Source organism: Cornus florida, unplaced genomic scaffold (genome assembly GCF_030987335.1).
Source record: "Cornus florida cultivar Cherokee Brave unplaced genomic scaffold, ASM3098733v1 CherokeeBrave_3.0.0_Hap2_Chr11, whole genome shotgun sequence".
In the NCBI taxonomy this organism is placed as follows: domain Eukaryota; kingdom Viridiplantae; phylum Streptophyta; class Magnoliopsida; order Cornales; family Cornaceae; genus Cornus; species Cornus florida.
Genome location: NW_026775581.1, coordinates 132,006,751 through 132,034,647, shown reverse-complemented (window position 1 = coordinate 132,034,647; position 27,897 = coordinate 132,006,751). Strand labels below are relative to the sequence as shown.

General features: G+C 31.4%; 2 protein-coding genes across 4 annotated transcripts; one reads left to right on the top strand and one right to left on the bottom strand.

Annotated features, from left to right (window-relative positions):
- Positions 1–834: 834 nt before the first annotated feature.
- LOC132282951 (uncharacterized) lies at positions 835–12,900 on the top strand. Its single transcript, XM_059784796.1, has 7 exons — positions 835–1,322; positions 1,560–1,685; positions 6,281–6,481; positions 10,128–10,224; positions 11,473–11,576; positions 11,893–11,944; positions 12,269–12,900. The coding sequence occupies exons 1-7, from the start codon at positions 1,108–1,110 to the stop codon at positions 12,494–12,496; spliced, it is 1,023 nt and encodes a 340-aa protein (XP_059640779.1). The 5' UTR covers positions 835–1,107; the 3' UTR covers positions 12,497–12,900.
- Positions 12,901–14,493: 1,593 nt separating this feature from the next.
- Positions 14,494–19,214, bottom strand: LOC132283640 (uncharacterized). 3 transcript variants are annotated; one of them, XM_059785625.1, is made up of 7 exons: positions 19,054–19,214; positions 17,729–17,828; positions 17,552–17,614; positions 17,388–17,435; positions 17,221–17,274; positions 14,944–15,001; positions 14,494–14,799 (listed from the first exon to the last, which is right to left on the bottom strand). In XM_059785625.1, the coding sequence occupies exons 2-7, from the start codon at positions 17,795–17,797 to the stop codon at positions 14,759–14,761; spliced, it is 333 nt and encodes a 110-aa protein (XP_059641608.1). In that variant the 5' UTR covers positions 17,798–17,828; positions 19,054–19,214; the 3' UTR covers positions 14,494–14,758. The 3 variants fall into 3 exon arrangements, with proteins under 3 accessions (XP_059641608.1, XP_059641609.1, XP_059641610.1); XM_059785626.1 differs by having other exon boundaries at positions 17,729–17,851; positions 19,054–19,206; XM_059785627.1 differs by lacking the exon at positions 19,054–19,214 and adding an exon at positions 18,884–18,912.
- Positions 19,215–27,897: the final 8,683 nt, after the last annotated feature.

Genomic DNA, 27,897 nt, shown 5'->3' with positions numbered 1-27,897 from the left:
ATTTATCATGCATTTTAAAATAAAGACTTGAATGTTTGTGTGAAGATTTATTTCAATATTTTAGATGTAATAAACTTTTCGGGGGAAAAAAAATGTAGATATAATAGGTCCAGCACCCAATTGGAACAAAAGAAGAACAATGCATAGTAAGAGTAGTGATTTAATTACTACTTTTCTTGATTTTCTTTTATTGCACAACTTATTTAATGTTTTATACCACGAGAAAGAAGTTATTCAAAAACTAAGAACAGACACTAGTCAAATTTTTATTTTGTCATTATGGAGTATCTAATTCATATTTGCTAGTTCAAACAGATTCTTAACTATATATCTATTTTGGTATTATAAAATTATATGTTTTTAAGAATGATATTTTTGTACTTTGAAATAAGAGTTTGGAGGGTATTTTGTTATTTAGAACTCTTAATTCTATCATTTAAAATAAATAAATAAATAACACTCTGACAAACATTTCTACTTGAATTTATTTTTTTAAGTCATGTAAATCCGTTTAAATACACATTATAAATCCGTTTAAATACACATTACTCATCTTATCCTATTGGTTAAAAAAAAAAATCTTATCCTATTATGTAACAAATATATCCTATGTTAAAACAAACTTTCCATAAATATTATCAGTAATAATATACTCCGTATTTTTTCCCAAGTAGTTATGATATATTTATAATCAAATAATATTAAAAAATGTTAAATGTATATAAATTTTACATCCATTTCTATAATAATATATATATATATATACTACTAGTAGTATAATTTTTTTTCACATAAAATACAGAGAGAGAGTGTGGTGGTAGTAGGCTTGTACCTCCTTGGGTGTAGAGAGAGACACAGTGGGGAGAAATGGACAATAACTAAAAGGCCCACCAAAGCATGGAGTGAGTCCTACAAGGTCACAATTCTCATTTCCCCTTCTTCCATCTTTGTCAAAACCTCACTGCCTCAGTATCATCGCTCTCTTCACCCTCCCTGCAAAATCTTTTATTTATTTGGTTTATTTATTATTATTTTTTTTAATTAGGGTTTCAGTCTTTCTCTATTTAAGATCGCATTCCCTCTTTCTCTCTCAATCTTTTCTGAGAAATGGCCGGAATTCGATTGCCGCCGGAGGAGTCCGACCTCTCACAGGCCAGAGCGCCAACCACAACCGATCTGATCTCAGACGATGACCGCTCTGTGGCGGCGGACTCGTGGTCCATAAAGAGCGACTACGGAAGCACTCTCGACGACGATCAACGACACGCCGATGCCACCGAAGCTCTCTCTGCCGCTACCTTTCGCACTGCCTCTGATTACAAGTTATTGATTTTTAAATGATACACGGAATTCATTTCTTTCGCCCTGTTTGGTTCATGAGAAAACATTGTTTACAAAAAAAAACACTTTGAAATTTCGAATCTTGAGCATGCAATGAAACTGATTTCAAGTTAATCTACTTGAGATTTGTTTCCTTTTTTTCTTCTGTTTTTTCTGGAACAACATAATGTACGGGTTTGAATACTAATTTCAAAATTTTATTGGTTGTGTATAAGCAGTTCTGACAAGGAGGAGCCAGATGCCGAAGCAGTTTCATCAATGCTGGGTTTCCAGAGTTATTGGGATGCCGCATACGCAGATGAATTGGCGAATTTTCGTGAACATGGCCATTCTGGTGAAGTTTGGTGAGTGTTATTTTGACTATGCAACTTCTCTTGTATGTTTGTCCTTTCTATTTTATGGGTTTCAAGTGTAACTTCACCTTCGAAGTTAGCCTAACAGGAAAAGTTGTCTCTGAATTTGTGGTTGAATATATGAAAGGGATGTTCCGACACGGTGGGTTACAACAACTCATGCTTGTTTGTATTTGTACATATGCTTTTCATGAATGGGAAAGATTATATAATTCTACATTAAATCTAAACTGCAATAGTGACAATTGCATAACTTGAAAGATGGAGCTCAACAGCCATTGGACTTTGATTTACAGCTATATCTGTTTCCCGTATTAAAGTGTGCACGGTTGAACTTTTTATTCATCGAACAAGCAAAATTTATGACATATCAGGTTTAGGTGTACATTATATAGATACTTTTAGATTAATCCATGATAAGAACCATGAATTTGATAAACTTTCAAGCACTCTGTTACATGTTTGTGTTAGTGATCAAAACAAAAATTTATGCATCCTTGATATTGCATAATTTCACCAAAACCTTATATTAATACCATAATAGTTCATAAGTGATTATCCATTATGAATCCAGGTAATATTGTGAAGTTTCTGGCAAAGTCATAGCCTCTTATTATCTATTTAAAAAAGAAAAATTAGAGACCCTGTCAAGTGCCTCTTGATTTTCTTTGACTGCTCTTTTGCATATTCAAGTGTTGATCTCGCCTTTTGAACTGTCTAGATGCAGTGATCCATAATATATATTCTATCTTTAAAGATTAGAATTTTTGGATTTGGGGTTTGAAAACAAGTTTTGCAGTTGAAAGAATTTGGGTTAGGATTGTGCACTTCCTCATTTTATATGCATTTCACATGTTGGGCCTGCTATGCCAATGTGAGAAATCCCAAACTAAAAATTGTGCATTTAGTTCTCTATGGTTTTCAATAAATTGTGACTTCTAAGATGTCTCATTCCATCACATAAAAATGTTAAATATTGCAGAGCAGTACAAATGCAGACCAGCTCAACACAACTCAAGGTCTAAGACAAATATTTTTGGATTTCAACTAAATTTCTAGCGAGATTTTGAAGTTCCAATTAAATTTTTAACCAAACAACCCTCAAACCTGAAAGGTAAAACAAAGGATGTTCAGTTTCTTACCAATTTAAACTATTTATCGAAATTGTTGATTAAAAAAATGATACTGTTGCAAAGGTTGAAGTCAATCCATTGTTGTTGTTGTTTTTTTTTTTTTTTTCTGGTTTGCCCGTCATATTTTTTAGGTTTTTATATGCAAAAATTTCACATATCGTTTTAATTGAGGAATGAGAGATTAGGAATTTAACAATCACTCCAAGTAGTAAGTTAGAGGAAGTTTAGAAGAAGAAGAAGAAATGGCAATAACAAGTTAGAAAATTCTAGAATGACAAGGAAAGATATGAGGAAAGAGATTTAACTGAAGCAGTTCAATTAAAAATTAAGAATTGGAAAGAAATTATTTTTCAAATTCAAAATTTTTATGGGTTCACATGAATGAATTGGAGTATTTAATTATAAAGAAAACCTACGATAAGAGCAGATTGAAAACTGTCAGGCCATTTTCAAGTGGGGCCCCAGGGAACTGCCTAAATTGCCTAGCGGTTGAGCACACACGGACATGCCGGAATGCAAAAATAGTTGCATAGGCATGCAAAGTGCAAACAATCTGGAGGCACTCCAACTTTAATCAAATTTCAAAAGTTTCAGCTTGTAATTTCACTCTTCTTCGTTTTTTTTTGTTTAAATAACTTAGGTTTGAATCTTAAGATTCATCTATCTCCAAAATCCTTGTCCTAGATATTATCATTATACGGGCATCTTATTCTTTAGTCCCAACAGTTCCACTAACTTTTTGTTAACTATAAACAATTTCATAATGTTCCATTTAACTTGGTTTGGATGGCTTGTTCATACAATGCTCAGAAGCTTCTTCTTTTTTTTTTCTTTACTTTGTTAAAGTTTTCAAATTCCATGGACAGTGTTCTCTGTGACCTCCTCTTCTTGACTGTTAATATTCATTGTTCCTTATTGTTGTCAGTACATGACACCAAGGTGATACCACATGGTACTCGGAGTATTGAAGGTTTAATATATATATACATATATATTATATTGAAGTTTTAGGGGTCTTAGGAATCAAATTTAAGGCTTCGTTTATAATCATATTTGGTTGGATTGTTCTTATTAATTTTCATTTGTTTGAGTTTTTCTAAAGCCTACAAATCAGCGTTTCAGTTTTAAAAGGCGGCAACCCCTTTGAGATGAATGAAGTTTATATCAAATTGAAGATTCCCCCCCCCCCCCCCCCCCCCCCCTCCCGCGCGCTCCTGGCTGACCTTTATCTCATTTGCTTCTTATTTTCTCTTAATCATTTATTTATTTTCTTTCATCTTTCCCTTAACCCATCTATTTATCTCCCTCTTATGTCTTGAATACTCTCTCGTATGACTTAACTGTTATTTCATTTTTTTTTTCTTTCATCTCCTAAAAAGGAAATAGACTTCCTTGTTTTCAAGAACCCTTGCACAAGTTACATCAACACTCTTATGTACTTATTAAAAACATTCTTCCGGCTTTCTTGTCCCAAAATATTTCGATCCTACCGCATTCTGATCGTTTTACAGGGAGTAAGTTATCTTATTTTAGTTTGCAAACTAAGAATGTTCTTTTCTGATAACTAAGATTTTACTAGAAGTGCCAAAGTGAGGACATAACTTGATTTATACAATCAGAAGTCACTTGCAAATCTTCCAAAAAATTCAATAAAAGAATATGTGGACATACTAATTGCCTCATTATGCACTAAAAAAAATGGTATGTGAGAACAAAAAATTGGATTTAGGAGGGGTGATTTCCCTCTAAAGGATTTATTAGTTCTGTACCTCCGGATGCTCTATATCAGGCACAATGGAGCCAGATCCCACATCTTCCTAACTCTATTAACAGGCTCCTTATCCATCAAGGTGTCAGTGAGGACAACTTGAACAAGGAAAATAAGCGACAAAGTGCATCCTAGCAAAGGGACAATGAAAAATAAGATGATTAATATTCACAAGGTGCGGGCCTGATTGAACTAAGGTGCACAATGTTAAATATATATAGAGAAAAAAAATTAAATATACAATGTAAACTAGTCAAGATCAAAGAATAGGAATTTCAATTGATCAAATATAGTAATCTGCATATATTCTTAAATAATGTCCATATAAACTCGATTAAATCAATGTACATTTGGAATATTTCAAAATATGCAATATAACTAATGAAAAGTATTTTAAAATGGAATTTTGATACATAAATTGGGTAGATCAAGTAAATCAATGCTTGTAAATCTTAAGCCTAAATTTGTTTTTGCTTTAATAACCCTCTGGAGCTCCAATAACAAAACCTTGGGGACCAACTTATAAACACTTACCTAGCAGGTAGGCCAGAAAACCCTCATATCAACATTTAACAGTAGAATTTCCATCTTTGGCAACCAGACTATAGACACTTCCTACCTAGTGATCTAAAATTATGTTGTCGATTGGAAAACTCTACACACCGATAAGTTGATAACTTTAGGGATATTTTTTAGACATGTTTTCTGGACCGATATGATGCTTTGACAGTAAAAATAAATTATGAAATACGTAAAGAAGCAACTTGAGATGTCAACAAAAGATGATGTTTTCTGATATTACCGCACTAGGTTCCTTGTAATATTGTCTCAATTAAGCTAAAAGGTTGACTACACTGTATAGTTTTCGAATTAGAAGGCGAATTGTGGTAGACCTGATGTCTTTCGGTGAAGTAAAATTTTCACTGCCTTCTTATAGCTTGAGCTGTATCTCATACACACCCAAAGCAGGGGACACAGGGTTCGAGTTCCACTTGGAGATATATGTGTTTTTATTTATTATAAAAACAACAAAAAACTACCAAAAAAAAAAAAAAAAAAATTCTTTCTTCTTTGAATCAGCAATTTATTTTTCTGATGCACCCGTGCGCAAACTCTTGTGCTTGGACACCCTGAGGCTTAAGTTAGTGTTGTGTAAATAAAACTGAGGTCCATCATTATATGTTCACACTTTGGAATGCTAATGGCACATTACTTGAGACATTTTGTCCTTAGACCATGCTGCATGTTAAAGGTGGTAGTGACTGCCAAACAATATCAACGCAGTCTCGTTAATATAAGATAAGAGATATATTCTTGGGTTTACATTTTCTCTTATTTAGTGCATTTTCAGCTCGCTAGAGGCGTTTCTCAAATGTAATGACAAAAACTATGAGACTTCCATCTATTTTCACATTAGAGAAATGCTCATATTGTTATAGGCTTGTACCTAATTGATGAGATAGGGCTCTCATTTAATACTTTTATTATGTCATTGTATTTTCTGCTGCCTCTGTTTGATCATGATTAAGCTTGTTGTGCTGAAGGTTAACAATTTGTTGTAACGAGGGGATTTGAAATAGTAAGGAAATAATATCTTGTTATCTTTACCTGAGTGTATTTTTCCTTAATACTGCTTCCAGGGAATGGAGCTATATGATTTTTCTTCTTTCCCTCTGTTTCTTTAGGTTTGGGGCTGATGTTATGGAAACTGTAGCTTCTTGGACCAAAAGCTTGTGCACTGACGTTGCTCAAGGTCACTTGCTAAATCATGTTGATGAAAACAAATCAGAGCCTGTTGAACAGAGTGATAAAGATTTGTCCAGTTGGAGTGTACTTGACATCGGAACTGGCAACGGTCTGCTTCTTCAAGAACTTGCTAAGCAGGGGTAATTTCTGAAATTCTGCCTACATTATGTGTATTTCGTACATTTTTTAGCTAAAAACAATTAGGATTATATTAATTGAACTTGTTAAATGAAGTAAACTGATGCTTATCAGAAATAAATTAGAAAGGAAAATTTGGCTGGTGTTACATCTCTCTCTCTCTCTCTCTCTGCATTTTATGTGTTCATAAAAAAAAATTGCTCTTTTGCATGTAAGATTTATGTCTATTTGATTACGGGCTGATGTGTGACCATCATGAGAAACAATATCAAAGGATCTTAGCAGCCTTTGGTCCTTGTTTTATGGTTGTAAAGCACATAACATGGACTGGAGATTCAAGTTTGCCAACATCTCAGAAAATCTAACCCACCATATTTGTCTAATATCAGTGCAATTGCTGTGTACATGGACGCGTCATATTTTTCACATAAAATTACTAGCTATTGTACTTTTTTTTTTTATAAACTTCTAACGTAGAAATATATTAAGTTGAAGAAAGTATTTATTTCAATACATGAAATTTAATTCTTTACCTATATTGGTCTTCAAAGGTGGTAAATGATTAGTTTAACAATTGTAGACGACCTTTACGTGAAATTTAATTCTTTATCCATAGCTCGGGGATATGGGTATTATTACCCATTCTTTTTGTTAGGCATATGAGTTGTGTTGGCAAGTTCCCACTCAAAACTTGTCTTGGAATGTGTCAAAGTGTCTCAAGTAGTTCGAATGCAATCATTGACACAACAGACACAGAATTGCGAAGGACATTGCGATAAATTGACATCCTCTATCACATATCTAGGGCACTGGCGAATTGAGTTAGAAAATTGACCTTAGAAAGACCAATTATGACCTAAGTTAGATCTGCAGAAGGCTCAAAATACTCCTTTAATCTTGTTTATCGAAATTGAGATTTCTGATTAAATGATTTTCAAAATAGGAATTTTTACAAAACAGTATACCTCGACCAAATGGTTGATTGATCAAGATTTTTTCCTGAATCGACCATTGAGATACAAAGAGCATCAAGCAAATGGTTGATTTTATTGAAGCATATCCAGTGAGTGTAGATCGAAGGTTCAATTGATCAAACCCTGCAGACACACTATACTTTATTTACTGTTTTACTTATTCATATGATTATAATTGAGACACCTAACCAACGAATTAACGAAATTTCAAATAAGGATGAATACTAATTTGAAAAATTAGTCAACTGCAAAATAACATTCATAAGACCGATTCACCCCGTTCTTGGTCTAAGTAACCGCTCACACTCTGACGTATCAGAGCCTTGGGTAACGATCTAGTGCATCCATCGCCTTTAAAAAAGATGAACATCAATTTTATGTGTAGAGCATGTATCTCATATACTACATGTGTTCTGTCATAGTAGAGCCGCAATATTTTTGTGATGAAGTATCTTGGTATTATAAATTGTATACAACGTTTTGATTGAAAAGTATAAAGTAATGCTCTAAAGGGTTAAACACCGTTTTGGTTGAAAAGAATAAAATGCTCTAAAGGGTTAAATATGGAAGCACCAAGTAAGAATAATGTATATTAATGTGTGATGAATTCGTTCATAATATATGGCAACTAGTCCTCCATATGCATTCAATTGCGATAAAACTAATTCAAAAAAAAGGAAAGAAAATTCAAATCAATGAAAGAAATCCAAATTCTGTTAGAATTCTGATGGCTCTTCTAACTTTGATCATAAAATAAATTGTAGGGGCACCAAATTAGCAATACAACCAACAGAAAACATTCTCCTGTGTCTTTGGTCCTTCTAAGGTCATCCTATTTCTTTCTTTCTGGAGGCTACTATGGAAAAGGATCCTTTTTCACATATTTATTGCTTGCAGAATCCTAGGCGGTATAGGCAAAGGACACAATTTCTGGAATTGGTTCATCCCCTCACATTTTGTTAATTACTTAACAGTGAAAATCATACAGAATGAGCTACTCTGCAGAGAGACATCAGAGGAGCTTTGCAGAAGCATTGCCAGTAACTTCCATAAATTTAAGTGAATGATTTGATTAAGTGAGTCTAAAGTGTGTAGGGTCCAATGCCTTCTATATTTACCTCAATGTCCATTTAATACGTTGTGCAGACATCCCCTCATGTTTTTTAATAATCTACTTCTAGTTGTTGAAGACTATGTTTATGGGAAACAAAAAAGCTCTTATCTTCGTCTAGGATACATTGTGAGACATAAAATTTCCTTGTATAATTCGGTTTTTTATAGATTAGGTAAGCTAAGAGGGGGAGGTGCATTTGCGCCCCATACTCCTATTTTTGCTCTGCCATCAGTTGCCAACTCAATTTTGAGCATCCATAAACCCCATACTCCAAGTGACATTTGAATGTTTTGAAGGTGGTTTGAGAAGTTTGATTTAGGAGCGTTGGGAAAATGTTGGTGTGATTATGGGATGTATATTAATCTAGATCTGTGTAAATAACAATGGGTTGGAAGTAATCAGAATGCCTTTGCTCATTGACGTGGTTCATGGAAAGGGATTTCTGAAATGGGGCTTCCTAAATATATGCATGCTTCTGATGTTCTACAGGAGCTTAATTTGATGCTCTTGTATACTTTGTGTGTACACAGTTTCTGTTCCCCTGGGTTTTCATGTTCTATCACTTGCCAAACAAAGTTAGTCATTGAGAATGAGTCTAACGTACAGTTTAGGAAGACATACGGTGTGATAACCTTTCTCTGAATATCTGTTTTAGTATATCACTTGCATGGCAACAAGGGATTAATATTTGAGGGTTAGCTAGTATGGGTTGGAATTAGAGTTGGGTTCGTTTGGAGTCTTGTTCATAGAAATTTGCAAGATTAGGAGTAACAGAACTTACTGTGTTGGCTTCACATTTTAGACTGGGCAACAAAGTTGAGGTCAGGAGGGGAATGGTTTTTGATGATTCGGGCTCATGATCAGTTAAGTCACATTTCATTCTTTAATTGAGATGGGTGATGAGTAATTCCCTGGGGATAATATGATGATCACTGGTTCTTTGGGGTAAGGTATCCTTTTAAAGTTCAACACATAATTAGACATGTAGAAATTGGGCCTTTCCTAATTGACGTGTCATCTCGAACTAGTCAATCCTTGCTCATTCGTTGCTCTTTCTCTATCCTTGGTTGAGTAAGTATGGGCAGTGCATTGTGCTTCTAAAGATATAAGATATGGTTGAAGGAATTTTGTAACTTGAAAAGAGCAGCATAACAAAAATAAAAAAATAAATTTTTTTCCACACTCACTCTTTTTGGTTTATCTGGAAAATATGGATATAGGAAATGTGGAAGGGAAAGACAGTAAAAGGCAGAGGAGACGGAAGGCTCACGGTTTGGCTTTTTCCTAATGTTTTGTGATCTCAAGGGTCTCGGTCTTGTATTTGACGTGTTCTCTGCTTTCTATATTTTACTTTTCATCTAGTGTAGTTCTTGTTAACTCTATTTAGCTCATTATAATATAATAATTTTAAAAAAATAATAATAAAAAAACTCAGTGATTACAAGATGATGTTTGATACCTTATTTTACTTTTTATGTTAACACTTAGATGAGTTCATTAATAAGTATATTTGATACTACTGAAAACATAGTAAACCAAGTTACGATTTTTCTGATGCAGGTTCTCTGATCTTACTGGAACTGATTATAGTGAAGGAGCAGTTGACCTTGCCCGAAGCATTGCTGATCGTGATGGATTCACCAACATAAAATTTTTGGTATGACACGGATTTGAAATTATTTGGAATGATGACCACATTTCTGTACTTCCATTTTTTTAATTAAAAAATTATATTTATTGGTTGTGACACAAAACGATTGCCAGTTTTTGCTTTGTGATTGTACCTCTGTGTTGATTTTCATGTTTTATGCCAGTTCTTCTTTGACCAGACTCAGTAGATGAACTTTTAAATAGATCCTGGACAAGTGGGAACTAAGGCGGGGAGCTTACTAATTTGACATGGAGAGAAATTATGTGTGACAAAATGTTAGTTTTTAGATCCAACATCATTACATCTTTTTTTAATTCACCAAATCTACAAAATATAGACACGAGAGTGTTAATACACCAAATCTACAAAATATAGGCATGAGAGTGGCTGATACACCCATGTTTATAGGGCAAATTGCATTAAAAAAACCGCTCCAGTTTCAAGTTCTGGCATAATACCCCCCTCCAAAAAAAAAAAAAAGACCTAAAACCCCCTTGGACTATCCAATTGTTGCAACAGCCCCCTCACCCACAACCCCAGATGATTTTCATTTTAAATTTTCTTTTTCTTTTTTATTTTTTTAAAATATAAATTTTAAGAAAATTAACCATTAAAGCAATTTTATAATGACAAAAATGCCCCTCAATATAAATTTAAGAAAATTTAGGTTTTCTTTAAAAATGATCTTTATTTTAGGTTTTATTTTCCTTTTTAAATTTTAAAAACAAAAATTTAGGAAAATTTTGAAAATTATGCACCATTGAGAAACAAATAAATTATGATTGTGGGAAACAAATAAAATATTATTAATTATCTCTGTTTTACATATTCCCTTCAAAATAATTTTTTTTTTTTACAAAAATAGAGAAGTGAATCCCATAAACTGTTATTTTGTTTTGCATCAGAGCAATTTTACCAATCAACCATAAAATCTCATGAAGAATGATCAGGTTATGGTTAGGCCAGGCTCATCAGATTTGCCACTCCATGGAAAGGCCTAACACTGTCTTGTTAACTAGTAATAGCAAAATTCATTGTCCCTGCATAAGCATAACTGATGATCATATTTCTGTGCAGATTATGACTTCTACAAGTATGTTCTAAGTTGTAACTTGCACAGATAAGAGTGTCTGGATTCTTTTTTTAGTTCCTTTATCACATTAATTTTCTTAATCATTCCTTTTCAATAAAGACATGCATCATTCAATTTCCTCAATAATAGTTGATTCTTGTTACATCCAATTTGGTTTGCAGGTTGACGATGTTCTTGAGACAAAGCTAGAAAAAAAGTTTCAGATTCTTATGGATAAGGGAACTCTAGATGCCATTGGACTGCATCCTGATGGCCCTATCAAAAGGTTAACTGGAATACTGACTTGTGTTTTTACATATTTAGTCATATATATGATCAGGAATCCCTCGCCCTTATATTTCTTGTTTACTGGATCACAGAAATATTTTGCAAGACCAAGTAGTTTATCTATCTATATAGATTTGGATATATTAGTTGTTTTCATTAAGGTGTACTGAACTTTTCAACCTATCATGGTGTTTCTTGGTATATGGATGATGTCATTCATTTTTCTTTCAATGACCCATGCACATAAAGTTTTTTTTTTCTTCATAATTTGTGGACGTATAGTTGGAATGAACGTTTTTATTCTTTCATTTCAGGATCATGTATTGGGATTCAGTCTCAAGGTTGGTGGCTCCTGGTGGAATATTGGTAAGCATATGTACTGCTTCAAATATCTTACATTGGCAATGAGTCCTTTTTACTTTTATTATATTTTTAGGTATGAACATTGATTCTACATATGAAGGTACGTGCCCTTCTACACATAATTTATTATTATCCTTCATGAAAATGATACTTATTCTAATACAATGATGTCTCTCTTGAGTTCTGATTAGCTTATTTATGAGGTCTTCCTCCTTTCTGAAACGGGTTTAGAATTGACATTCCATCCTATGTTACTCGTGAAAAAATGACTTCTTCTCAAATTTGTTTATTCCGCCTGATATCCATGCTTATTGGTCATTGTTATAGGTGATTACGTCATGTAATAGTACAAAAGATGAATTGGTGCAAGAAGTAAACAATTTCAATCAAAGAAGGGTCCCTGCCTCCCAGGAACCTGAGACCCTTGGAGACCAAGAAGCAAGCAGAGATCCCCCTCCATTACGCTATCTCGATCATGTTCGCTCATATCCAACATTCATGTTTGGAGGATCGTTAGGATCACGTGTGACCACAGTAGCATTTCTACGGAACTGATATCATTAGATTTCTTTCCACCTTGGGCTGGTCATTTCTGTCAACTGGCTTTGTCGTGTATCATGTGTGTGTATGTGTGGGGAGGAAGTGGAGTTCGACATCTAATGGAAAGTTACTGATAAATGTGGAAACATTCGAGTTGCTGTGGAAGATGAAGCTTTTTTGGACTAAAATTTGTTGAAAACTGACTTGACTGTGAAGAATAGATAAGTAGACTGCCAAGCGGCTAATTCTGTTTGTGTACATCTAACCTTTGTTTCCATTTTGAAGTGTTGGTTTGGAAATTTTTTTTTTTTTTTTTTTTTTCTGGTAAAATGGTTTGGAATCTTTTACAGAACCATGATTGATTGTTCCTTGTGTAATAATTGGGCTTTTTATGGTAAAGCAATCAGGTTTTACAATCACCAGTATGCGAAGATCATCTCTAGTCGAATCCGGTTTCAGTTCTTTGCACGATCATTTGGGGAGATGCTTTGCTGGTACGAGGTTAGCCGGCTTTTTGTTGGGTAATAAGGTAGCCCTGTTTTATTAACCTCAGATTCGTTTAATCGACTATTATGCATGAATTTTAATGATAAAAATAGATTGGTTTTGGTATCCTGGAGTTGAATAAGTGGGTAATACTAGTGTCTTTTTGATACAGAACCAAGGTTCCGGAATTTAAAATGGTCGATTATTAAGCGTGAATTTTAGCGATGCAAAGATATTAAAAGTATGTAGGAGTTAAAAGGTATTTATAGATATGTCATTGTAGTTTATTGGTGTACGCATATGGGTGATCAAACCTGAACTGGACTTGAGCAAAAAAATTTCTACAACTGGGGGGGTTCATTTGCCCAAAAAATTTTGAGTTGTGTTTAGATTGAGAGACCCAGATGTTCGTCCGACACAAAAGTGAATGAACACTACTTTCCATTGAAATGCTAAATATCCAACCACATTCCATCGAAGATCTTATCATGTGAAGAATTAATTTGTTTATAATTTTGTATATTTTCCTATTTTATATTCAGTTTTGGAATCTTTCATGTAGAAGTGACAGAGGTTAATCAGATTTTCACATAGATTTTTTCGAACCTAAGCTCAACTGAGTTCAAATTTTGAATTTTGAAGGTGGATTGGGCTTGACATAGAAAATTGGGTTGAGTTGTACACAGGGTTTTACCTTGAATTGGGCCCTAAACTCACCCGAGTTGTACTACTATGTACACATAACTACAGTTCTATGTGGATTAAGAAATGTAATATTCAGGTTCGGTTGTTTAACGGTTATAATTTAATTTAGATTCGATAAAATTAGATTTAATCTTTCAAATGAAACCTCAATTCCCTTTCTTTAGAAATATTGCACACAACTTTTCCAGATGCTGCTTGTTTGGATCTTCATGAGACGTTTTTAAGACAAAACATGACTAGTGTTGTAAGTATTGATTATACATGACCCAATACACAATGCAGATCGATTAATTAGAGCTAGACCTATTTGTTAAAGTGAAACAATCAAGAGTATGATGGCCTAAGTGGATCCTATTTTAGACCTTACTTTAGGATATCAACGTGCGTTGATTGTGTCACTTTGACAATAAGTAGGGCGGAGTGAGCCCATCAAGATCTCTGGGTATGATGGGTGCGGTGAGGATGGAGGCAACTGGTCATTCTACTGTTGCGGTTAGCATGAATGTCATTGCTTTAGTCACTGCATACTTCATTGTACGCTTGGGAAAGATAAGAGAGCAAAAGCTTCCATTAAAATCAAAGCATTTTCAATCTATCAATGATTTCAATTAACTCTAAACTTAATCTCCAAGAGGAAATGAAAGAAGAGGTATTGTCATTTATTTCCAAAAATATTAACTTAACGAAAAACAATGATGAACAAATGGCCAAATTTTAAGGCCCTATAAGAGCAACAAACCTTTTTTTTCCAAAAACCATATGTAAAACATAAATATTCATTTCAATTTAACCACGTGCTTAATTCATCTTTGCACACAAAAGATCAAAATAGAAGGTTTTAAATTTCAGATGTAAGTTCTTTTCATGGTCCAGCAAGAACACGTTCCTGTGTCAGAATATTAATTAAATCTGGAGATTATAGTAGCATAAATCTCAAATACAGACTGTAGGTGTTTTTCTTTTCCCTTCTGCAAATATTGTAGCATCTTCACCGATTTTATTGAAACAACAGAAATTTACTCTTCGCCTATTTAGATATTAGAATAACAATCGTCCTCACAAGATCAGAGGACCAATGGCTGCCCCTCATTCATTTGCAGTTTCCTCTGAAGGAGCATTTCCTCCCTCTGCATACAGAGAATAAATCGTAAGGATATTTTCCCAAGAGAAAAACAATTCAAGAGGAAAGCGGGTTCAACATTCACATTAACTGTGGCAAGTTAGGAACAAATTCAAGTCAGCCAGGCTCATCAATATGTCATTGTGCATACCTTCACCATCTGATGGAGCATAAGGAGATTTCCTGTATCGTGTTTGCTGTTGTGTTGGCTAGTTGAAAGAAAGCACCAAAAACAAAGAAAAGGAAATGTCAATGGCAAGACATATAATGAACGTGCAAATTTATAGAGCAAAGGCTTCCAATTTATTTATTTATTCACAAGAAAATACTACCATTTTTTTTAAAATGCAAAAGGTTAAAGACATATACTCACTTCTTGGAAAGAAAATAATGTGTGATGATATTTTCAAATGGATTACATTACCATACACTAAATTTTACGATATGATTATGATAAAATTAGTTAACAATAATCTCAGGAAATATTTTGAGTGATGCTTCTGTATCTTATGAAATTGTCAGGCTGGAACAGAAACAATCATGTTCTTTGGGGAGGACATGAACTAGGTAATCTTGTAAGAGAGATTTGACTTTATCCACAGGAAACAAGGTTTAGGTGAGACTTTCGACCATTTCACATATTTTCAGCACAAACTTAAAGGCAACTAGGCGAGGTTTTAACAGGTATGAGATCATCTGACTTAATTTCTGTATTTCTGAAACAGTAACAACAGTTCCCTGGGCAAATACTCAGCCTGCATTGTAGATTAATTCTTGTGCCTGATATCTATAGTACTCTAATCCAGTGGAAAGCATTATAGACCACCCTTGTAAATTCCATAAAATCCACCACTGTTAACTAAATCATATAAATTCCGAAACATTGAACACCAGATGATGGGAGGATTTAAAGTCATTAAGAAAGTCTTTTAACAGTCTCTAAGGCCAGATGATGGGAGGATATAAAGTCATTGAGAAAATCTTCCATATTCAGTTAAGATGCCTACCACCAACAATCATACTGCAGTCTTTGGGTATACAGAGTAAGAGGCACGGTGCACAAAACCAAAGCTCGCCATCTATTGAGTATATAACTAATCAGCATTGTAAACAACAACCCATATAAAATTCAAGCACCAGGAAAGACTGTAACCCATGTACACCGGCATGTCTTAAAAATACCATACAAATTCCTACTTGCTTGGTCACTCAAAACATTTAGTTTCTTTAATCCCTCGACTCCACAACATACTAGCAGCATAATAGGGATTCAGTACATATAGAGGATGTTGCTAGCTTGGCAGGATGACATCACGCCAGAATCTTTCCAAAATTAATCTGACATTATCATATGCAGAACCACAAATTGCATTACTATGATGTATTCATTTTAAGGATTCATGATACCTTCCATAAACTTAAAAGTTACACCACAATATATCATATGAGGTGTGATTTTTCCTTCATCTGCCATCGTCTATTTTCAGAGGAAGAAGGTCATGAAGATTATGTATCAAGAAGGCATGGAATTGAATAAACTATGTTATCAGCCTTTGGAAGTAATCCAAACCACAAATTGTTTTCTAAAGAAACTTCAGAAAATCAGGGTTCAACATCCTCTTTTATCCACCAGACCACTGCTTCACCGCCTTTTACAACTTGGTCAAGCACCGCCATCAGCCTTTTAGCTTAACATCCAGCAAGAGGCCACTGGATGACATACTTTACAGATATTCTAGGCAAATAAAGGCCATAACTCAATGCTGATCTCACCTATGAGAGGTGCTATGAGGGAGACTGGAAAAAAGACCTAGCATTTGGCATTTGGCGTTTCAGCACAAAGTGGATAAACTTAAGACTTGAAAACACGTCCTTACACTTGTCTGTTCAAACTTTTAACACTTGTCTGTTCAAACTTTTAACATTGTACCAAACAGTGCCGCTTAACAATCTAGGCAAATCCTAGACAAATTGAGTATAGTTAAACTAGTTTACCTGGGATCATATTCAGATTCAGTTCCAGTATTAGTGAGCTAGTTCAAATTAAATTAGTTAATTTTTCAATGCCCCGCCAAATATGATTGAAGGTCAGGCCCCCTTGAGAATCCAACCAATCCTATATTAATTCTCTTTAGCATAATTAAAGTTTTATCTTGCAACATTCAGACTCAATTAAATGCTCGATTATCTAGAGAAAATATCAACTAACAAGCATTTCAGAACTTGCGCTAAGACGAAAAATTCTGATCTGATAGTGTTAACTTTTCGATGAGACTCATTAAGAAAATATCAAATCCATTATAAAAACCAGCAAACTAATAAAAATACATACATGGTAGTAATGCATAAGTGGAGCGGGTCTAACAAATATTAATTAGCATAGCAAATATATAAAAGTGACGAGGAAAAAAAAAAAGTATATTAGTACCTGCAATTTAGGCCGAAGTGCCTCAAGTGGTCCTTTGGGCTTCTCTACACCTTGCTGTTATCATCCAAAAGCATTTAAGGACATTAGGTTATTAACATGATGCAGCTACTCAACTATTGCAAGCTTCAAGCCCAAAGAAGATGGTGGAGCAATAAATAAAGCAATACCTTCCCCAAAGCCCAATCAGCAGAATCAAAGTAAGCACGTTCATGGTCCTGACATGAAAAATAGAGCCTTGAGTCAGGACAAGCACAAACTAGCTTCTTTTTAGAAAATTTTAGTGACAAACATCATCAAAAAAATCAATATATATACATATATATACACACACCTTAGAAATGAGTGGTGGCTTCTTTGGCATAATCCCTCCATACTTTTTTTTAACAGCTTCCTCCTGCAAAAATTAAAATTAGAATTATGACAAATCCTGAGAAATCTGCTACAACATCAAGAAGTCGAGGGAAAATAAGGTTCTCCATCATGAAATAAGCCAGAATGTGAACCCAACCTCTTGTTGGGATGATGGCTGGGCACTTCCCTCTACATGGTGCTCTTTAACATCCTCCGTGCCTGACATATTGTCCTTGTTCTAACCTAGCATACGACAGCTGCAATAGCACAATACCACAATCTGCATAAACATACATTAAATGCTTCCTATAATACCAATTAGCTTGATGAGCTATATTTAGGAAGAAAGGAAACATTAGTTAACATACAAAGGCATTCTACTGTATGCTTACTAGTCTTTTAATTCTTGGTGAACAATTTGAATCTTTATTGTTAGGAAAAAATAGGACCTTCATTGCATTTGACATCAAAATATGTAAGGGTTCACAAATCTACCGAATAGATACACTAAACCACTCTCTAGTGCAATCAAACATACGACAGAATATATGGATAGCAGGATATTTGCTAGAACAGTTCGCTTAGGGTAAGATATAAATGGAAGACCAATAAAATAAGCACTTCAATGCTCAATAAATAATACATGTTTAAGTGTTTAACCCTCTAAAACATTATCTATATTTCCATATGAATTAAAGGTGAGCATTCTTTCCATTAGCAGCCCTTTATGGGCTCTTTTTCTTCCCTTACCTCTTAATTTTTCATTAACTTTTTGAACCAAGATTCATATTTCACTTAATCCCCTAGCATTAAGGACTCGCAACTAGAATTTCAGAATATTCAATTTTGGATCATAGAGACATGGAAAAAGAAAACATCCACAACTAAGCCTAATTCAACCATTTGGCAAAACCAAGGTGACCCTCCCATCAACATGAATAAACAAAGCATTCAGCAGATTTTTATATTTATGCTATCAGACTTATCAAAATTATATATATTTGTGCGATCAGAGAACATGTCCCAAAGTTCCAAACGGATAGTGAACTCAAAATTTCGAAAATTAATTATAAACTTTTAAACCTTCTATACGATTCCAACGAGCAAATTGAGAAGAAAATTACACTGCATAAAGAAAAGTAGAGAAAACACAGATACACAAAAAGATCTGACAAAAACAGCCACGAAAAATCATCAACGAAGTAATTCAGAATCAACTGAAGATCTGAATCACCAATTCATGTATCACTTTGTAAGTTTCAAATTTCATAAATCAAATAATGGAGCTGAGATTGCAAGAGTTTTTAGATACCAAAATACATGTGCATATGTAAATGTATACATATACATGTATACACACACATATAGAGAGAGAAATTTATTGATAACAGACACGATTCGAAGATCCAAACAGATCATATAGACTGAATCACTTAAAATGTAGAGAGAGAAATAAGATAAGAACGAGATTGATGGGTTTACCAACAAGACAAACCCGCGAGGTCACGATTGCTTCAACCTTCGCTCGAAATAATCACAGATGAGAGAGACAGAAACTGTGGGTGTGGCCGAAGACGAGAGATTGAAACGATAAAGCTATAATCTTCTGCAACGTGATTCTCATGCAATCGATCAGCTTTTGGTTTTTAACGCTGGTACATTTGCAATAGACAATTTGGGGTGGTGACGTGGCAATATCTGGTTGATTGGTGGATGGAATATGGTGAAATAGGAGTCCGACCAATATCATTTAAGTCAATGATAATCTAATGGAAAATACGAATCCTAAGGACGTGTTTGTTTTATTTTTCTTATAAACCGTTCAAATAACATATATATATATATATATATATATATACTTTTTAAAATAATAATTCTCTAAAAATAGAATTTTTTTTTATTTTTGGTAAATAATTTTTTTTTAAACAATTCTTATAAAACGAATAACCAAACCTTTTTTTTTTTTTTTTTTTTTTGATAAAATTATCTGATTTTCCTTATATGAGACATAAAATTGTTATTAGAGAATTAAACCAAACAGATATTTAAATGACCCATAAAATATTTTTCATATGAAATTATTTATAAAAAATATTTTTTATGTTTTTATTTGATGAAAATTTGAAAATAAAATGTAAATAATTAGAGAATGCAATACTTTAATGTGTATTTAATAGGTATCCAGGAAAAAAGATATATAGACATTTATTTATTTACTTATTTTTTATTTTTTATTTTTTTGTCAACATTGTAGCATTACATGGGTATGTGTACAAGTGTGAAACAACTGTATATTTATATTTGGGTATCTCACGCCCGATTTTGGGGACATGATTAAATAAAATTAAAAAATATAATATAATATAAAATAAAAATCTTATCATAATACTTTATTGAAGTCAAAATAACACCCACCAAAATTAAAAAATGTAATTTATGATTACTAAAAATTTTCTTTGTGAGGAAAAAATAAATAAATAAATAAATAAAAACTATGTTTTCACACTAGAACAAGAACGTGGACTCCATTTATTTATTTATAATATTGACAATAATTATATATTTTGAACTTTAATATTTCAAAATGATCGATTCTCGTATTAATATATATATATATATATATATATATATATATATATATTCTTATAACACTTACAAAAGGAACAAAATTTTCAATTTTGGCACTCATTTTTTAGTTCAACAATGAGAATATCCCACACACGTAAACGGCCAAAAATATTTTTATTAATTGGCTATGTATAAAATCAATGTATGAGTATTTTTATCCTTCCCAATTCTCAATAAACCATCTGATCTAAAAAATAAAGATAAACATTGGCGGTTAATTAATGAAATATCACAAAATTACATAAAGACTCTTACATTTAACTATAATTAATTACTGTAGTAAATAAATTTTTGACTTTTTGTAAGAAAGGACAACCTAATAGTTTCATGATGACAAGAAGTTAGCTTTTACTTTAATCATTTGCCGCAACAAATCTCACCAACGAGAAGAATTATACCATGTCAAAGTTAGTAAATATTGACACAGATACTAAACGGAACAACACTCGGACGTAATGATGCAATAACTTACAAGTCGTAACCGTGTCGGTGGAGAGTACGTAAATAAAAATAAATTTTAATTATTTTGATTACTTTCTTAATATTTTCGGACATTTTGTTCATATTTTTTGAACATTTAGATTCGGCTTTCAAATACTTCTAACACAATTTTACAGATAATTTTAAAAATAATATGAACATATTCTAAAATGTTTAACTCCAAATTTTTTCTTGAAGAAAAATTAACATTATACACGTGCGATCACAAGCGAAACATTAATGATATTTATTAATTTAAAATAAAACACTATTATAACAGGAATAATTGATATAAAAGCCATTACAATTCTTAATATAAAAATTAGAAATTAATTAAATTTTATGATACTATTACTCAATATATGTATAAATAAAAATTCATATTTATATATAGTCGTATCCAAATTATTCTCATTTTACTTTTTAAAAATTTAACGTGACGTGTCGAATGGGTGTTCCGTGTCCTTGCCCATACTACATAGCTCACAAAATATTATGGGTTAGATACAAAAGGAACACAACAACAAATAATAATATCACAATAGTGACATATCTATAAAATTATACAATAATATATAGCGGAGTGTTATAAAAAATTAAGTATGAAATTTTTTAAGATTTTAACAAAATTATAAGAAATTTTGTAAATAATTTTTTTTTTTTTTTTTTTTTTTTTTTTTTTTCAGTGGGGGCGACTATTCCCACCTAGCCCTTAGTAAATCAGTCCATCACCGTAATCACATAATGAAATCACTAATTAGATCTAAATAATAATTATTCAATGCAATCTAAGTTAAATTTTTGTTATTTTTGGTTTCTAAAAATTTATACTATTTTTAATTATCCATAATATATTTCAAATTGTATTAAATTCCATTATTTTAAGAAAAATACTTGGTCAATTTCCGAACGTGTCTAACCAAAAAATAAAAATAATAATTAAAAAAAATCAAATTTCATAACACTTGTAGTTGACACGTCCGATGCATGTTAAATAATGCTACAACCCTAGGAGGAGCGGAGTGTACTTTCTAGATGTCTAGCAATGACTAAATATGAATACAACGAGTTCTAGTCAATTTTGTTAAGTGAAAATTAATAGTCAAAGTAAAAGTAAAAGGAGAGGGAAGTGAAAAAAATAAAAAACCAACTTTCTAGTGTGATCGGTAATCATGAATTTTTTTTTATAAAAAAGTATCATTTCATGATTTGGATAATGGATAGTATGAGAAAGTTAAATAAAAATATAATATTTTTCTTAAATTGTCTTTATTTTTTATTAAATAAGGTACCGACAAATATTTTGTCTCTTTTTAAAAAAATAAAAGCAATATATGAATTTAAATAAATAATGCTTTATATAAGGATCTAATTAATATAAGAATGAGTCAAATGACTATTACACTATTCTTATACAAATAATTATTTTCCCCATACCTGGGTTCTTTGGGAGAAAAAATTATTGGAAAATAACATTTAAAAAAAAAAGAAAAAAAGAAAAATTAGGTGGTCATTGAAAGTTTGTTTCTCCCATATATTTTTAATGCTATGCAAACTCTTATGCTTTTTTTTTTTGGGGTAGGGAGAGAGAAAATGGATAGGAGGGAAAAAATAAAAGATGAATGAGAGATTCTTAAAAAAAAAAAGGGGTAAAGTACATTCACACCCCCCTAAGGTTTGGCAAAAAGACACTCAGAGAAAACTTACCTATATTTTAGACAAAGACACCCCTTGAAGTTTCAAAAATGGACAGAGATACCCCTTTATATGAAAAATTAACCAAATTATCCTTCGACCGTTTAAGAGATTTTTTTTACTTTACAATTTAATAAATTGGACCAATCTACCTGTGATACCCCCTAATTTCGGATCACGGGTTGATCAAATTCGCGCACAAAATTAAGGGATATCAAAACAATTAAAGTATTTAAACAAACACAGAGTACAATAAGAAATAAAAATAATAAATAATTCGCTGAAAAAAAATCTATTAAATAAAAATTCCATTTATAATTCTCCAAAATTTACAACTCGGAAATCCTGTAACTCAATGACTTCTTAACCAAAATCTATTATCCAGAAGTTCATTAGTAAATACTAATATCAAATGAAAAACTAATAATATCCTGCTTTTAAATAACCCGAAAGAATGAATAAGTCCTCCAGCTGCGGATCCTCAACTTTAGGACTTGAACTTCTAGTAACCTGAAAAAAATAAATCGCGGGTTAAACCCTACGAGCAAGTTCTCTCTACCAAACCTCTGAAAACCAATAAACAAATCATCTATACCAAAACCAACCCTAATAAAGTTTTAACTTTAATGTACGACGATACACATATGTATAAGTACTTATATATATACAATACTCTTATCCATTAATAGTTTCCTTAAATTGTAAAACCATTAATCAATGATTAATAAATAATCATATCTAAACAATCAACCAATATATATTTCTTTTAAAAAGAAATTCCTCCAATCTTAACTCCACCCCAGACAATAACTTATTTAAACAATAAATTTTAAAACAACAGAAACCACATTTAATCCAAAACAAATAACAATTTCAATTATCTTTATCACATAGCTAATGTCTATACTTTGACAATTTCTCTCCCATTATTATTTTACTAATATAATAAAATAATAACTAACATTTATGTACTAGACTATTCTAATTTCAGAATATATAATCCTAATCCAACTTATACATACAGTATTCATAGATGAATTATAAATCATCTAACACATGGCAATTTAGTTATGCCTTGGCAATTCAACCATGCCATTATAAATATACTTATTTATTAATTAGCAATTCAACCATGCCTCCTTAAGTATATTTACTTACACCATTAATTAGCAATTCAACTATGCTTCCCACATATGAAATTTATTCATAACTAATAAGGCAACGTATTAAAACCTTTGACAATTCATCCATGCCTACAATTCAACCATGTACTAACTTTAAACTTAACTATAAACTTAATCATACATAAACTTCACATGCATATTATACGCATGTCCTTACATTCACATTTTTAAATCAACCATACCATCTACACAACAAGATACACCAAATAGGATTTATAATACTTAACAATTATAAAGTCTATACATATACACATATATATTATAAAATATATGTGTATAACACATTTCCTAATAATCGTTGATTATTTCTATCACATATATACATATATATTAATAAATACATATATACAACTTTCCATACTTACCATAAATTTATTAAACCATACACCTATATGTATATATATAAACAACTGTATTATATATATACGTATACCTCCTTCCATAATAAATTTATTATTTAATTGTTTTATGTAAATAAATGCTATTAAATAAATTAATAACAATTAACGGCTCTCCAATCCAAAAACATCTCCTCTAGTGACTGATTTCAACCCCAAACAGAGTTAAAGACAATTCTGGCACATCACCGGACCCCGCTGGAACTTTTCGGGACATCACACGCTTCCCCACGCGCCGTCACACTGTCCTACACGTACTGCATGCGCTTCCACGCGCTTAAGGTCACTGGCAGGCGCGTATACGTGCCGTCACGTGCCTGTCACACTCTCGGTGCGTGTGTGGCTGCTTCTGATTGGCTGCCTTCCACGTTCTGGTGCACTCGCCCACACCGCATGAATTCTCCGTTGACCAGACCTTGTCTACGGTCTAGATGAATGCGCACATCCGATTTCTGTGTGCCTCGATGCACTGAATCAATCCATTTAATGTTGAAAAAATCTAAGGGCCTAGATCTGCCCACTTACCAACTCCCTATGCACCCAACCACATGGGATCATTAGTTAACCATCAGAACCATCCTATGGTCCTGATATGAAGCACACTGAATTTCTTTGCACCACAACACACGGAATCATAACCCTTTGTGCTACGCCGATATGTAACAGTGCACGTAATTGATTTAAATTAATCAAATTTAATTCTAAATAAATTCCAGAATATTTCTAAAAATACAAAATAAACTCTAAAAATATTCTAAAAATTTCAGAAAAAAATCCCCAAAGACTAATTTATTATTTTTGGGCATAAATGAACATATAGAACAATATTAAGAACTATTTAATTTAATTAATCATGCTATACAAGGTTAAAGCAAATTATAAAAATTTCAAAGACAAAATTTAATTAACCTAACCTCACATACAGGTTTTAAATTATCAGAATGATACATACAAAGATCTAATTCTATAATCTTGTAAAGAATAATCATGTTCATATAATCCCATTAATAAATTAATTTAATAAAAATAAAAGTGAAATAAAACTATAATTTCGATAATAAGGTGATAGGCTTATGAGTCCTAAGAGGAGAATTAGAAAAGAACTTGCCTTCTAATCAAAATCCGGCATCCTCCTTGTCTGATCCGGCCTCCTCTTCGTTAGCCCCTTTTCTTCACTCTCTGACTCTCTCTTATTTTTCTAACGTGAAACTCTTCACAATAAAACCCTATGTGTATATTTACACACATAACCCTAATCCTATTACTAGTATGACTTATTAAATAAATAATACTCATCCTTTAATAAAATAATATAAATATATATACACATATATAATGTTATATATATATATATAAATCCACATATATAATATATATGTATACACATATATCCATAAATATATATAATATTTATGTATATATCCTTCCATAATAATTATTAATTAATTATATTATTTAATTACTTTTATATAATTAATTAATTAACCTCAAATAAGAATACTTATTATTTTTAAGCTCAACAAAATCCTTTAAGTAACCTCCTAACCATGGGCCTTTAATTAATTTCTTAACAAGGTTTCATCCAAGCCCAAGATCACATCCTTTGGTCCAACTTCCTTTAAGTCCATTCCAATTAATTTAAATAAATAAAATAATTAATCAAACACTTAAAATTAAAATAACTAATTACATAAAACACATAAACAAACAAGAATTTACAACTAAGTCATACCATCCCAATAAAATCAATACATCAATCACACACACAACAATCATTATATCAATCACGAAATATAATTTTATTTAAACAAAATAATTAATCTAAGCACTCAATTTAAATAAAATAAATCATTTAAAAATAAAATAAAAATAATTAATCCCAATTAAATCAAACAATTCATTTCAAAATAAAATAAAATTAATTAATCCTAATTAATAAATCATTTAAAATATCGGGGTATTACACTACCCTCATGAATAATTTATGCATAAAAAAAATAAATAAATAAATAAAAAACAATTCATTGTTCACTTTTTTTTTTTTTTTTTTTTTTTTTTTTTGTTATTTACTTTATAAATGTCCCAACTTCTTAAAATTGTAGACATCTAAAATGATTTTTTGTTTCAATACATATATTTCAAATAAATTATATTTTGTTATTACTTATTTTCTTTTTCTTTTTTATTTTTAAATTAAGATGCTTAATTATTTCATCTAAAAAAATTAAATCAATCTCTTTTCCTTAAAAATAAAAAAATATGGTACCAGTAAAATTTTATGCATCTTAAATTATATATCAAATTTTATGCATTTCCCAACATAAAAGAAAATAGGTACCAATATAATTTTATGCATACCTTTGTTTTTTTTTTTATTTTTATTTTTTTCCCTTTGTTTTTATATTATTTTTTTTCCCTTTTATGTTGGGAAATGCACAATATTTGATATATAATTTAAGATGCATAAAGTTATACTAGTATCATATTTTTTATTTTTAAGGAAAAGAGATTGGTTTAATTTTTTTAGATGAAATAATTAAGCATCTTAATTTAAAAATAAAAAAGAAAAAGAAAAAAAGTAATTACAAAATATAATTTGTTTGAAATATATTGGATAAAAAAATCATTTTAGACGTCTACATTTTTAAAAAGTTGGGACATTTATAAAGTAAATAACCAAAAAAAAAAAAGTGAACAATATAAAGTTTTTTTTTTTTTTTTTTTTTTTTGGTTATTTACTTTATAAATGTCCCAACTTTTTAAAAATGTAGACGTCTAAAATGATTTATTTATCTAATATATTTCAAACAAATTATATTTTGTAATTACTTTTTTTCTTTTTCTTTTTTATTTTTAAATTAAGATGCTTAATTATTGCATCTAAAAAAATTAAACCAATCTCTTTTCCTTAAAAATAAAAAATATGATACTAATATAAAGTTTTTTTTTTTTTTTTTTTTTTACTTTTTCTTTTTATGCATAAATTGTTCATGAGGGTAGATTGGTCCAATTTATTAAATTGTAAAGTTAAAAAAGTTTCTTAAACTGTTAAAGGGTAATTTGGTCAATTTTTCATGTAAAGGGGTGTCTCTATCCATTTTTGAAAGTTCAGGGGTGTCTTTGTTCAAAAAGCATATAAGTTTTTTCTGAGTGTCATTTTGCCAAATCTCAAGGGTTGTGAATGTACTTTACCCTAAAAAAAAAATTATGTCATTTATTCTTTTTGTTTGGTTGAACAAAAGAGAACGTGATAATACATTATTTTGTTTTTTTATAAAGGGAGAGAAAAGAGAGAGGTTAATTGTAAGAAAAATTTTGTGCTTTAAATTCTTTATTTTTTTTAATTGTCTTCGTCAACTTTTTATGCTCTGTTTGATATGAAGGAAAAAAGTTTAATGAAAAGGAGAGAAGAAAGGATGACTGAGATATCCACGGTGAAGAGATTAAGCATTTTCCTCTTTTTATTCAATTGAATGGAAGAGAATGAAAAATCTGACAATTTAATTTGATCGACGGAATAAAATGAAATATAAATTTTTAAATTATTTTTACCATTAAAAACATTCCTTACTTTATTTATAAGATTTATTAAATATTTATAAAGAGTGATGTATTAATTTAAAACTTTTATAATAGACTAACTTATCTTTACTCCTATCTTCTGTCTATATTTAAATATTATTCTTTATTTTTTTATATCATTTCTACCGAAGAAAATATATTCCTTTCTTCCACCCCCTTAGTAATGACTTACTTATTTTTATTTATTTATTTATTTATTTGAAATTCACTCCTTACCCCCTCTCTAGAAAACAAAATAAAAACCATTTACTTCTTCCTATCTTCTTTCCCCCCTGTATCTCTCTTCTATTCTCTTACCAAACGGACCAATAATGTTGCTAACTGTAACGGTAACACTTTAATTCTATCATGTTGAAAAA

Coding starts and splice junctions, on each gene's coding strand:
- LOC132282951 (XM_059784796.1), top strand. CDS start 1,108: ATGGCCGGAATTCGATTGCCGCCGGAGGAGTCCGACCTCTCACAGGCC. Junction 6,482..10,127: donor CAAGAACTTGCTAAGCAGGG/GTAATTTCTGAA, acceptor TTTCTGATGCAG/GTTCTCTGATCTTACTGGAA. Junction 11,577..11,892: donor CCTGATGGCCCTATCAAAAG/GTTAACTGGAAT, acceptor CTTTCATTTCAG/GATCATGTATTGGGATTCAG.
- LOC132283640 (XM_059785625.1), bottom strand. CDS start 17,797: ATGTCAGGCACGGAGGATGTTAAAGAGCACCATGTAGAGGGAAGTGCC. Junction 15,002..17,220: donor CACTTCGGCCTAAATTGCAG/GTACTAATATAC, acceptor TCTTTCAACTAG/CCAACACAACAGCAAACACG. Junction 14,800..14,943: donor TGCTCCATCAGATGGTGAAG/GTATGCACAATG, acceptor CTCTGTATGCAG/AGGGAGGAAATGCTCCTTCA.